The following is a 13,955-nucleotide window of genomic DNA, read 5'->3' on the forward strand; positions in this document are numbered from 1 at the left end:
TCACAAGTATAAAACAAACAACAATTAAACAATTTCAGATCTTTAAATCTGATGTTACATTTAAATTCAGAACCTGTCACAAACTGTTGGTTAACGAGGTAAATTATATATTTTTAAAAAAATGTTTGCCACCGAATTTGTCAACGATTTTGGTATTTGGATTTTAAAATCTCATTTATGTTCAGCACGCTTAAATGCTTGCGGATACAAAACGTTATAAGCGCAAGTTTAACATTAAAACAAAAATAAACTAAAATGTATCCCCCCCCACCTTTCAGAGGCCCACATTTTTACATGTTACATTTTCTAGTTGGAAACACATACTGTACTCGACAATATTGCTGCCAAAGCTTATCTTTCTAACCATTCTAGAAAACGATTAGAATTCACATGAGTCACCCACTCACTCATTCACTCACGATTATTCATTAATATACTTACCAATACAAACATATTCCATGTGGGAGATGCATAGCTTATAATTAAGGTATGCTGGTGAGGGCTGCTACTCACTGACACTTTTATTGAATCTGATCTATAATTGTACGTATGTCATTGCTCAGCAATGTTAGGCCTTACTTCCAGGGTGGGAATTAGGATAAACAATGGAGTCTAATGCCAAACCACTGAAAGTGATTGGGTGTGTGTCGAGTTAGTTGACACTTAAGGCACCACCCACTCACAGCTGAACAAGTAAAATTATTCTTACTCTTCGCCTAGCCATGCCTCCTGCATAGATTGGAGTCACAAGGGCCAGGCGTGATGATGCTTCACCAACACAAACTGGAGGGCAGGCCTTGAGTTTACATAGATACACTCGAAAGCAGCCACACTCGTGTTTACAGTTTTTATTGTCAATCAAGGAAGTAATATATTTTGCTGAAAATGTGACATTTTAATGCCGGCGATGTTCCATTAGCTTCGAATAAACAGTCCGTGAAAATCTTTAACACATTACGAAATGACCAATGCTTCATTTGCTGATGTAGAAGTTGATAAAAAAGAATCTTGGCCTCATCTTGACTCGGGGCAGGAGTGTAGCAATAAATCGCCAAGGAGGAAAAGGCGTCAGATCTTTTTGGAGATGAGCGAGTAGCGATAGCGGCGTACCTTTTTGGGCGTGACCACGGTGCTGGACGCGCTGCCGGGCTTTTCGGTGGCGGCCGTGTGGCCTGCGTCGGCAAGCGCCGACAACAGAGGGCGGCCCTCCACCTCGGCGAGTAGGCACTCCTGGTACGGGGGCGACTTGAGAAAACGTGAATAGCTGTCGAACTTCATCAGGTTAAAGATCTGCCGGGGCACAAGGGCACGACAAAGACGCACACACGCACGCCACACACACGACGTGCAACGCAACAAACGCACACGGGCGCAATCACACACAAACACAAGCAGGGACAAAGGGCGAGTGTACTTGCACCCACAGGTACGCAAACATTTCTTATTTCTTAAACACCAGTATAGTATTACCATGTAAATTAGAACATGGCAAAAGAGGTGGTGGAACAGACACAATTCTCAACCTCTTCATTCAACCAATGCTATTGAATCGACCGCACGAGGACATTATTCTCCATCACACTATGTGATTAGCCTCAGTTGATAGTAAAAGGGCCCAATGCCATCTAAGCCCTAACTGCCACAAATGTGCTGCATTCTTGTAAAATCTCACAGCACCTGCAGAAAAATGTCAGGGGTGTCATAGTGGCGAGATGTTAACTACCTCGCTGGGTATGCAGGAGGTCGTGGGTTCGATGCCGATCCTAACGCCGCTGTATATTTGGAGTTTGGATGTTCACCCTGTGATCGCATGGATTTTTCCCGAGTCCTCCGATTTTCCCTCCACATTTAGAATCAACATGTGCTTAAAGTATTTGGCCGCTATAAATTCCATGTGATAAGCCACTTCGTTGAGCTATCATTTGTGAAAGCTTCTGAAAACAGCTCTCCAGCTCAGTGGGCCTTACCTGGTAAAAGAAAATAGTTTAGTTTAATCGTCTAGCTTAGTCAGATATCGTGCTGAACAACGCGTGGTGCAACCCAAAAACAATTCATTGGAGAGCTCTACAACACAACGTGGAAACCTACGTGCAGTACTGAGGCCTTGGTTCGGCCTACCCAATAATAAACAAAACAAAAAAACCTTGTGAAGGAATGCATGCGCACGCCACTGGAGCTGTTTTCTACACAGGCAGCACGCGTGGTGACCCCACGTCAGCGAGCGTGCGCGTGCACGCACCTGTTGCTGTTGCACGTGGAACATCGCAGGGTGCGGAGCATTCAGGTTGTCGTCCGAAATGTGCGCCTGGCTGTCGATGTTGACGGGCATGGCAGCCTTCTCCGACAGGAATCGCTCGTAAATCCGACGCGCCGTCTGAAAGAGCTGGGGGGGTGGCCCCCACAGTAGAAACGCGGCGCGTGAGCGCGAGTGCATTGGCCGCCCGTCTTAGGTGCTGGCGGCTTTTCACGGTTCAATATTACACTTGTGGCTTTTGGCAGTCGACGGTAAAAAAAATAAGCGTTTGATCAAAAATGACACGTAAAAAAAACATTCAGATGGCATTCCTTGCAAGGGCCAAAATGTATTTTGAAAGAAATCATAACGATGCACACAAAATAAACGGCAACTAGTTTGCAGATTTGAATTTGTCATATGCATGTGGCTTCAGTGACCAAAATACAGACCGCATTGCAAAGTAAATACTGCATTCCCATTCCAAACTGATTCATCTGCTTGGCTACACTGCCTTGCCACGTTTTTTATGGCTTTGTGACGGGCTCTCTTAAATAATAATTATGAATCAGCCACTGTTTAGAACAGGGTCAGCAAACAAAACGGCAATAAAAGCCATTTCTTTCGAATTCGGTAAAAAGACTCAATATTTCAAGAGCCGCAATGCACCGTGCGGTGAATACGAGACGGTGGGTCCTTAATAAACGACGTGACGACGGTCTTTTAAAGAGTCGCGTTCGGCTCCAGAGACTCTCACTGCCTTGTGAGTCTGAGCCTGGCTGAATGTGCACTCCAGGTACCTGGGCAGCCTGGTCCGACGGGATCTGTCGAAAGTCTTCACACGCCTGCCAAAACATGATGTTCTCCTCACTGAACTCCTTCTTGAGAAAAGCCTGGAGGGGACAGCACATCGTGAGCTCACAGCGCAAAACAACAGCGACACGCACACACATACTTTACCCTTTCCCATTCCCATGACGTACGGCATCAGTTTTTTCTTACGATTCTGTTCCGATGACGTACGTGTTTTTCGACATGTACGTCATCGGAACGAAACCAGAAGGAAAACTAAGATAAAATAACTTTATCGGTACCGAGGCTCCCACAATGCCATGCGGGAGGGTGTGTGGCAAAGTTTGGCACCAGCTATGGTAGAGTGTGGTCGTGTTGCTACGGTTCTCTGCGGTGAGTACAGTATCTTGAAAAACAAATGCGCTACGGCTCTCTAAATAATATTAACGCTGCACCGCTTGCAAGTTCAGAGATTCAGCGGTGAACGGGACACCCACCCTGCAAGTTGCAGACAGCTCGCAAAGGGAAAGGGTTAACTGCGATAAAAGGTCTGGAGCACCTTCACCGTTTGTCCTTCAAAGTCATCGTCCCGCAGGGTCATTGCTCCTCAAAGCCGTTAGCCTCCTCCAGCTGTTAGCCTTCAGACAAATGGTCAATTATACCGCTTATTTTTGTACAAGGACACTGTTCTTCAAATCGTTGTCTCCCAGCTGTTACCCTCTAAGGGCATTGTTTCTGAGCGCTGTCAAGCCAGAGGGGCAAGGGAATGCACGTGCGAGCGCGGCCGCCAGTCAACCCCAGCCTGCACGTGCACTGTGACCTCCTGTGTGCCGTCGCCACTCCACGTATCCTCCATGCGCACCGACACTGGCCCCAATAGGTTACACCCCCCCCCCCCCACCGCCCAACATGATTGTGGTGGGGGGGGGCAACCGAAGAAAATTGACCCCATCCATGGATGAGCTGCCCTCGAATTATATTTAAAGAACAAAAGGAAAACTTCCCAGACGTGCTTCACTGTAAGCCGGTTTGTAGACGAATCATCCACTAGATGTGCTGTAACATGACAGGATGTAACGACACGCTGTAATTGAAGACCCATCTATTCTATTTGATCTTTTTATTTCACCAGGTAGGCCCACTGAGCTATAGAGCTCTTTTTCAGAAGCGACCTGGCCACATATGATAGCTCAACGAAGCAGCTCTCACGTGGGAATTTATAGCAGCCAAATACTATAGAAGGGGTGTTTCGAAATGTGTAGGGAAAAACCCGAGGACCTGGAAAAAAATCCACGTGACCACGGCGGCACCCCAAACAGGAACTGCCTGGCTTTTCACTTGTCTCGAAGGCACTTGACAACGCTGAATTTTACGGTCTTTATTTTATGTTCTCATTGAGGTGCGCTACCTCCTCCACGCGTGGGGATTTTCAGGAGTCGTCAAAGTGCGACTGCGGCGCAGTGCCAAAAATGCATCGCTCACAGTGCCCAACGCAAATTTGAATCCCTGCGGCAACACCAGACACCGTCGAATGGCTTTCCAAGCTCGGCACATATGGTAAAACAGTCCACGATGGATCAACGGCCTCAGCACGCACGACCTGCCGATCGACTAAATCCAGGGGTCGGCAACCAAAATAAGATACTTTTTCGGGGAATTTGGTAAAAGAAAAAAAAATATTTTAAGAGCTTCAATACACAAGAGAATCACGAAGCCGGTCCTTAAAGAGCCGCACGAGGCTCCAGAGCCGCAAGTTGCCGACCCCTGGTGAGGGCCTCTCCCTGTGCCACGCGCACCGTGAAGAGCTGCAGGCCGAGGGGGTCGTGCAGCAGACGCTCGAAGCACACGGCCCAGCTCGCCGCCCGGCCTTCGTAGCCCGGCCCGCATGGCATACTGGAAGGCTCGCATTGCTGCTCAGGCTCTGCTCGCTGCTGCACGGGTGCAGGTCCCGTCCGCTCAGCTCTGTAAGGGACATGACAGAGCACGGGGAATTCAGAACCTCGGCGTGAACGTTCAGCTCCAATGTATCAGCTCGAGAGCGATTGAAGATGCTCCGAGCACGTGGCCGTCACACCTAACGACACGCGGTACAACCCGAAAAACAGATCAGTGAGCTGTACATTGTAATTGCAAAAATCGTGGCAGTAAAATTAGACGTATATAAACATACAAATAATTGTATATATAGGTAAATATAAATATCTATATCGGTGCTCTGCGGTGGCGAGATGTTAACTCCCTCGCCTGGTATACAGGAGGTCATAGGTTCGATCCCGACCCTGACGCCTGTATATTTGGAGTTTGCATGTCTCTTTCCCCGTGGTCGCGTGGATTTTTCTCCAGGTCCTCCGGTTTTTCCCTCCAAATTTAGAAACACGCGTTAAGAGTATTTGGCTACCGCTATAAAGTTCTACACGAAAAGCCACTTTGTTGAGCTAACATTTATGGCCAGGTTGCTTCTGAAAAAGAGCTACTCCAACATCGATGTTTAAGTATAGTCCTGTGCACAATTCTTTAAAATTAAAAAAATAATTAACCTTTACATCTGGAAAGCCAATAAACCACATTGGCAGTGTGCAGCGCGCGAGATAACGACTTTGCTCTCAGCAAAGCCACGGCTGCTTACACAATTTCCAGACGGTGTAAATCGAGGTTTGAGTTTCCAGGCAGTTTCTGATTGAACAATGTTTTTTTATTTGCGCAACAGAGCCGCTGTGTTCCAGTGTAGCGATGGTCAGACTCAAGAGTTGCCAGGTGACATCCGATGATTCAGAGCTACTCCTGTTCTTTAACAAACCGAGATCTACAGCAGTTGGGAAATTGGGGGGGCTATGAAGTCGACATGCTGGTAATTGGGGGGGGGACGGGTGCTGTTTGATCCATACTTCACCATGCCGGTTGGTGCAGGCTGGTGCAAGTAGCACGTCTCTTCGCTCGCTGAGCGTCTGGCTGGTATGAACGTCCTATCCACTAAAATTCACTCATCAGGCCCTTGAGTGTGCCCATTGTGAGATGCTTCACAATGGGCACCACCGATTAGCACGGTTGGCGACGTACGGAGCGACGAATGGAGAAAGTATTTGGCCAAAATCAAGGTTTGCAAACGACAAGGTCACGATGACGACCAGCGTGAAGGGCAAGAAATGACTGAGGGTGAGCCAAAGCAGGAGAGAGCAATATTGGACATTTCAACTCAACGGCAAAAAGCGGAATACCAATGCATCTGTAGGAAGGAAACCTCTATTAGGGAGGAAGTTTCACATTCTTGCATATTTACAAAAAAAAAATAAATAAACTGAAAGGTGCCCAGAGAGACATGGGAGAGTTGCATCCTCGGAATTACACTGAGAGACGAAGATAAGCACAGGCAGATGAGTGGCATTGTGCTGAACGTTGATAGAAGTAGGCTTGGCCTGGACACATCGCAAGAACTGATGACAGCGAATGACAAGACGAGCGATGGGGTCGCAGCCAAAGGAAAAAAAACGTGCTAGATGACGACCAATTGTGGAGATGGAGTCACATTTTCAGTTCACGAACAGGAGTGTGGTGGATTGTGGCATTGCCGGGCCACAACGGATGGTGACGGTACTGAGAGGTATTCATCCAGCAGCAGATAGACATTAGCCGTTGAAGAATATACTGATCACAAAAATTCGATATTTTTTGTAGCGAACATTGTAATAAAGTACCATGTTCACAACAACTTACTCTAAAGCTACCAATGATGATGTCCATTTGTTATTTCCCAAAGACTGACATCCTTAAGATTATCTGGGATCAAGGTTAATTAACACAAATCGGAGGGACATCCAAAGCCAGTCTTAGGATTCCTAGAATGCAACATCTGTGGCCTAAATTCAGACAGCCAGACGAAGGATTACTCTTAGAATAATTCTAATAATGAACGTATCTAAACCATTCAGATGTAAAAAAATGTCTGAAGAGAATGCGTTGAGTTGAGCCACTTCAAAGGCTCACAGAAAATCGCGTTACATCTCCACCACAAGAGCATCGACTGGGATCACGACACAGTGCACCGATTACTGCACTTAGCCCACTACACCAATGCAGTACGACACAAAGCGCACAGGTAAATACTGTGGAGGAGAACATGGTACATGCACAAGCAGAACAACGAGAGCGCAGGGCACACACAGACGCACGTTAACGCACCGTCAACATATATCACAAACAAGCACTAAGATCTGTCTTTAAATAACTTTGCCCGAATTCAACCCAACGTTCATTAACTCCAAAATCCCCACCCAGTTAGTACAATGTTGCGTTCTGTATTAAACGTCACGTAGTAGTCTATTAGCCCAAAGCAGAATACTCATTGGTAGACTATAATCGCTGGTAGACTAATAAGTAATTCCAATGCGTTTTGTTATCGCAGCCATAGTTAAATTAAAAACCAAACTATTTAAAATTTTACCAGGTAAAGCGCACAGAGCTATATAGCTCTTTTTCAGAAGTCAGCTGGCTATCACAAATAAAAGCTCAATGCAGTTGCTTATCACGTGGAAATTTTACAGCAGCCAAATACTATAAACACGCGTTGATTCTAAATGTGGAGGGAAAAACCGGAGGACCCAGTGAAAAATCCACGTGACCACGGGCAAAGAGAACACGCGAACTCCAAACATACAGCAGGTGTCAGGGTCAGGATGGAACCCACGACCTCCTGTCTAGCGGGCGGAGTAGTTAACACCTCGCTGCCGCCGTGTAAACGCAAACGCAAGCGATCCGATATGAATTTCTTGCTTGGCAAAGGCCAATGCTGTCGGCAGCGGTTCCCGGCGCACTTCGGCAATACCACAAACACTTCGCTTGCGAGTCCGCCGCTGGTTGTCCATTGCTCTGTCTCGAGCGGTCGACGGCGTCGCGAAAACGGGGGGCAGGCGGGGAGGGGAATCCACCGAGGATCAAGAGCGGTGCTCGCCGTCTCGGGAAGAAAGGAAGGCGAGAATAAACGCGGGGCGGCGCGGGCTGTGAAATGTTTCGTCGAGAGACGCATTAAGTAGTTCCCGGAAAAGGAAAAAACCTCACGCAAAGCGCAATCACGAGGGGGGGGGGAGGGGGAGTCCTTCTTTTTCGGTACCGATAAGCACAACTTCCCAAAATCGGCAGCCGCAAGCAGTCGCAGCAGCCAGGAGAGCTGCCTAGCGACAAGGCGATACCATTGGCCGCACGCACGAACGTAGAAACCCCTCACGGGCCGCGAATGCAAAAACTAAAAATAAATTATACATAGTCTTTGTCTGAATTTGCAGTCGTGGTTATGACTGCTTGCAATGAGAAGCTTTAACTTGGCTCAGCGATGATACTTGCATGCATTTTTACTTGGATTGTTAGGAACAGTGCTGAAATGCGGATAACTCATTCATCTTTACAATTAATGAGTTGAAGAAAGAGTGCAATCTGAATAAAAATGGAAACAAAAGAGACGCGCAACAATGTTTCTCGTGACACAGTCGACCGCAAGCCATCCCTCGTTACGCGGCAACTCAATATACAAAATATCGCTCAAAAGTAACTTATAAAATTAGGAAACAAATTCGATACATACGGTGCGCTAAATTCGAATTCACTTAGTTCAACACGCAGGCTTTCGCAACCAACGTTATCCATAATACAGGTTGTTTGGGTTATATCGCGTAAATATAAATGTGTCGTTCACCCCCTCTATTTAAGACCAAGATAGGAGGATTTCATAATCAACGATTTTTGGGTTTAGATCGCGTTTATTTATAAATGTGTCGTAACCCTCCACCACCCGACACGGCCAATCAGTAAAAAATGTGTCACGTTGACAAAGACAAATAGTTCACTGCTTTAGCCCACCGGTGTGTTGAAGCAACAACATTCACAATTTGAGTACGACGTTTCGCTGGTAATTACAACCAGCATCATCGGGCAATTCGCCAGAATGGTGAGGCTCTCCTGTGTCTCCCGTTCTTATATAGAGCAGCAGCAGGATGACGTCATCATTAACTCATTAACTCATCAGGTGCAAAGATTCAAGGGGGGGAGTGATTGTAATTATATACTAGATTAGTAATCAGGCTATTGTTACGATGCGAGTTGTAGATTAGTAATCATTTGGAATGTGTTTTTATTGTGATTATGCTACATTAGTAATCAGTTAGTGGTTGTTTCCCTTATAAGTAATTGTAATGTATCTTATTTAATAATACGCTTCCAGGCCGCACTAAGCCTGTAGCTGTCTGAGCGATTGAAGTTATTTCTGTTTCTCTCAATTTCAATCGATTCTCTAATTAGTCTTTGCCAGTAGTAACTAGTTTTACACAACACTTCCACGTTGTCAAAATCAATTGAGTGTCCCTGTTGGCATGCATGTTCTGCTACTGCCGACAGTTGTGTTTGTGATAGTTTAATATTTCTCTGGTGTTCTTTTAGTCTTACACTAACGTTACGCCCTGTCTGTCCAATATAGCATCTGCCACATACACAATTAATCCGATATACACCTTCTGTTGATAATTTAGGTAATTCGTCTTTAGTGCATGTTACTAGTTGTTGAATTTTGTGTACTGTACCAAATCTTACTGTAATGTTTTGCTTTTGCAAAACACGGGCTAATTTATCAGTTACTCCTGAGATAAATGGTATTTTTATTGTTTTAATAATCTGATCGCTTTCAGCAGTGTTGCTTTGCGATCGTGATTTGGCTTTTAGTGCTCTGTTAATTTGAGCATTATTGTAGCCATTCTGTCTTAGTGCTTCTTTAACATGTTTAATCTCTCTCACTAGACTTTCACCATCTGACACTGTTTTAGCCCGATGTATGAGCGTCTTGATAAGAGAGGATTTCTGAGCTGGGTGATGATGCGAATCTGCATTCAGATAGGCATCAGTGTGCGTTGGCTTTCTGTAAACGCTGTGTGTTATTTTACCGTTTGGGCCATGCCCAAGTAAATATCCAGGAACGGGAGTGTGTTATTCACCTCCATTTCCATGGTGAACTGAATGGCCGGGTTTTGTGCATTGAGATGATTTAGAAAATCGTTAAGTGTATCTTTACCATGTGGCCAGACAACCAAAGTGTCATCCACATATCTAAACCAAAAGGATGGTTTTAATGTGCTCGAGGCAAGTGCTCTGGTTTCAAAGTTTTCCATGTACAAATTTGCTATAGCAGGAGATAAAGGAGAGCCCATTGCTGCTCCCTCCCTTTGTTTAAAGAATTCGCCTCTCCATAAGAAGTAAGTGTTATTTAAACAATGGTCTGCGAGTTTCGGAATATCTTTTGGTAAACCTGTATTCTTTACCAGTGTATCAAGTAATTTAAGCGACTCGCTCACTGGAACCTTAGTGAATAGCGAAATCACATCAAAACTCACCAAAATATCATTAGGGTTAAGTTTAATATCTTTGATCATATTCACAAGATGTTCTGAATTTCTTATGAATGATGATGTCCTACCGATGTAAGGCTGAATTTGTTTAGTTACATATTTTGCTAATTTATAGGTGGCAGAGCCAATTGTACTGACTATAGGTCGTAAAGGGATGCCGACTTTATGGATCTTTGGAAGCCCATACAGTCTAGGTGGTTTTGAAGCCCTTGGCTTCATTAGGAATTGCTCATTTTTTGGGATTAATGAATTTGCAATGATTGCAGTAGTCTTACGTTCCAAAGTATTAGTTGGATCTCGTTTAATTTTAATGTAGGTACTCTCCTCTAATAAATCTTTAATTTTATTATCATAATCGGCTCGTGACATCACTACTGTAGTGCGGCCCTTGTCAGCTGCTAGGATTTGAATATCTTTGTTTAGACGAAGCTCTCTTAAGGCTTTTGCCTCGTTCGAGCTAATATTTACTTTAGGTACTTTACTATTCTCAATAATTTTGGCAACCTCGTGTCTAGTCATCTCTGCCTCATTATGTGGAAGGAGTCTTACTGCTGATTCTACCTCAGCAATTATCTCATCCACTGGAATTGTGCGTGGGGTAACGGCAAAGTTAAGGCCTTTAGAAAGGACAGAAATCATGTCAGTGGTTAAATCAGTGTTAGTCAAGTTCATTACGGTTTTGTTTTCAAATTGTTCGTTTTTAATAGGGATTTGTTTATTGTAAAGTCTAGAAAATTTGTTAATTTGGTTAGCATTTGTTAGATTAAACACATTATCAGCCGATTGTTGTGTTATAGTATCGATTATATTCCAATCATGCATGGACACACTATTGCTTATATTTAAATGTAAATGCTTTAGCGATTCAGAAATGTTGGATAATTCACTCCTGTTGTGTTGTATTCTCTCTATTAATAATAATTCGCTAGCTTTGTGTAGTATTTTGTTAGCCTTAGAAGACTTTATGTGATGTGTTATTTTAACTGCGTTTGGTATTACCTTCGAATCTCTGCACCTTTTGAGGAACGCCAATGAAGATATCAATTTCATCCGCTTAATGCGGAGCTTCTCCAATTTTCTGGTTTTAAGAAAAGTATCCTCCCCATAGAGGTTAGTCAGTTTAACACGTAGGCTTTCGCGACCAATGTTATTCATAATCAACGATTTTTGGGTTTAGATCGCGTTTATTTATAAATGTGTCGTAACCCTCCACCACCCGACACGGCCAATCAGTAAAAAATGTGTCACGTTGACAAAGACAAATAGTTCACTGCTTTAGCCCACCGGTGTGTTGAAGCAACAACATTCACAATTTGAGTACGACGTTTCGCTGGTAATTACAACCAGCATCATCGGGCAATTCGCCAGAATGGTGAGGCTCTCCTGTGTCTCCCGTTCTTATATAGAGCAGCAGCAGGATGACGTCATCATTAACTCATTAACTCATCAGGTGCAAAGATTCAAGGGGGGGAGTGATTGTAATTATATACTAGATTAGTAATCAGGCTATTGTTACGATGCGAGTTGTAGATTAGTAATCATTTGGAATGTGTTTTTATTGTGATTATGCTACATTAGTAATCAGTTAGTGGTTGTTTCCCTTATAAGTAATTGTAATGTATCTTATTTAATAATACGCTTCCAGGCCGCACTAAGCCTGTAGCTGTCTGAGCGATTGAAGTTATTTCTGTTTCTCTCAATTTCAATCGATTCTCTAATTAGTCTTTGCCAGTAGTAACTAGTTTTACACAACACTTCCACGTTGTCAAAATCAATTGAGTGTCCCTGTTGGCATGCATGTTCTGCTACTGCCGACAGTTGTGTTTGTGATAGTTTAATATTTCTCTGGTGTTCTTTTAGTCTTACACTAACGTTACGCCCTGTCTGTCCAATATAGCATCTGCCACATACACAATTAATCCGATATACACCTTCTGTTGATAATTTAGGTAATTCGTCTTTAGTGCATGTTACTAGTTGTTGAATTTTGTGTACTGTACCAAATCTTACTGTAATGTTTTGCTTTTGCAAAACACGGGCTAATTTATCAGTTACTCCTGAGATAAATGGTATTTTTATTGTTTTAATAATCTGATCGCTTTCAGCAGTGTTGCTTTGCGATCGTGATTTGGCTTTTAGTGCTCTGTTAATTTGAGCATTATTGTAGCCATTCTGTCTTAGTGCTTCTTTAACATGTTTAATCTCTCTCACTAGACTTTCACCATCTGACACTGTTTTAGCCCGATGTATGAGCGTCTTGATAAGAGAGGATTTCTGAGCTGGGTGATGATGCGAATCTGCATTCAGATAGGCATCAGTGTGCGTTGGCTTTCTGTAAACGCTGTGTGTTATTTTACCGTTTGGGCCATGCCCAAGTAAAATATCCAGGAACGGGAGTGTGTTATTCACCTCCATTTCCATGGTGAACTGAATGGCCGGGTTTTGTGCATTGAGATGATTTAGAAAATCGTTAAGTGTATCTTTACCATGTGGCCAGACAACCAAAGTGTCATCCACATATCTAAACCAAAAGGATGGTTTTAATGTGCTCGAGGCAAGTGCTCTGGTTTCAAAGTTTTCCATGTACAAATTTGCTATAGCAGGAGATAAAGGAGAGCCCATTGCTGCTCCCTCCCTTTGTTTAAAGAATTCGCCTCTCCATAAGAAGTAAGTGTTATTTAAACAATGGTCTGCGAGTTTCGGAATATCTTTTGGTAAACCTGTATTCTTTACCAGTGTATCAAGTAATTTAAGCGACTCGCTCACTGGAACCTTAGTGAATAGCGAAATCACATCAAAACTCACCAAAATATCATTAGGGTTAAGTTTAATATCTTTGATCATATTCACAAGATGTTCTGAATTTCTTATGAATGATGATGTCCTACCGATGTAAGGCTGAATTTGTTTAGTTACATATTTTGCTAATTTATAGGTGGCAGAGCCAATTGTACTGACTATAGGTCGTAAAGGGATGCCGACTTTATGGATCTTTGGAAGCCCATACAGTCTAGGTGGTTTTGAAGCCCTTGGCTTCATTAGGAATTGCTCATTTTTTGGGATTAATGAATTTGCAATGATTGCAGTAGTCTTACGTTCCAAAGTATTAGTTGGATCTCGTTTAATTTTAATGTAGGTACTCTCCTCTAATAAATCTTTAATTTTATTATCATAATCGGCTCGTGACATCACTACTGTAGTGCGGCCCTTGTCAGCTGCTAGGATTTGAATATCTTTGTTTAGACGAAGCTCTCTTAAGGCTTTTGCCTCGTTCGAGCTAATATTTACTTTAGGTACTTTACTATTCTCAATAATTTTGGCAACCTCGTGTCTAGTCATCTCTGCCTCATTATGTGGAAGGAGTCTTACTGCTGATTCTACCTCAGCAATTATCTCATCCACTGGAATTGTGCGTGGGGTAACGGCAAAGTTAAGGCCTTTAGAAAGGACAGAAATCATGTCAGTGGTTAAATCAGTGTTAGTCAAGTTCATTACGGTTTTGTTTTCAAATTGTTCGTTTTTAATAGGGATTTGTTTATTGTAAAGTC

General features: G+C 43.5%; 1 protein-coding gene across 1 annotated transcript; it reads right to left on the reverse strand.

Moving 5' to 3' along the window:
- Positions 1–1,013: 1,013 nt before the first annotated feature.
- Positions 1,014–8,001, reverse strand: LOC133361479 (regulator of G-protein signaling 14-like). The gene is made up of 5 exons (XM_061580396.1): positions 7,845–8,001; positions 4,822–4,987; positions 3,034–3,126; positions 2,240–2,383; positions 1,014–1,290 (listed from the first exon to the last, which is right to left on the reverse strand). Exons 2-5 carry the CDS (start codon positions 4,915–4,917, stop codon positions 1,069–1,071), a joined length of 555 nt encoding a protein of 184 aa, XP_061436380.1. The 5' UTR covers positions 4,918–4,987; positions 7,845–8,001; the 3' UTR covers positions 1,014–1,068.
- Between the last annotated feature and the right edge of the window lie 5,954 nt (positions 8,002–13,955).

The sequence above is a fragment of the Lethenteron reissneri genome, unplaced genomic scaffold (genome assembly GCF_015708825.2).
Source record: "Lethenteron reissneri isolate LAM-NWPU_2019-01 unplaced genomic scaffold, ASM1570882v1 scaffold_1101, whole genome shotgun sequence".
Classification (NCBI taxonomy): domain Eukaryota; kingdom Metazoa; phylum Chordata; class Hyperoartia; order Petromyzontiformes; family Petromyzontidae; genus Lethenteron; species Lethenteron reissneri.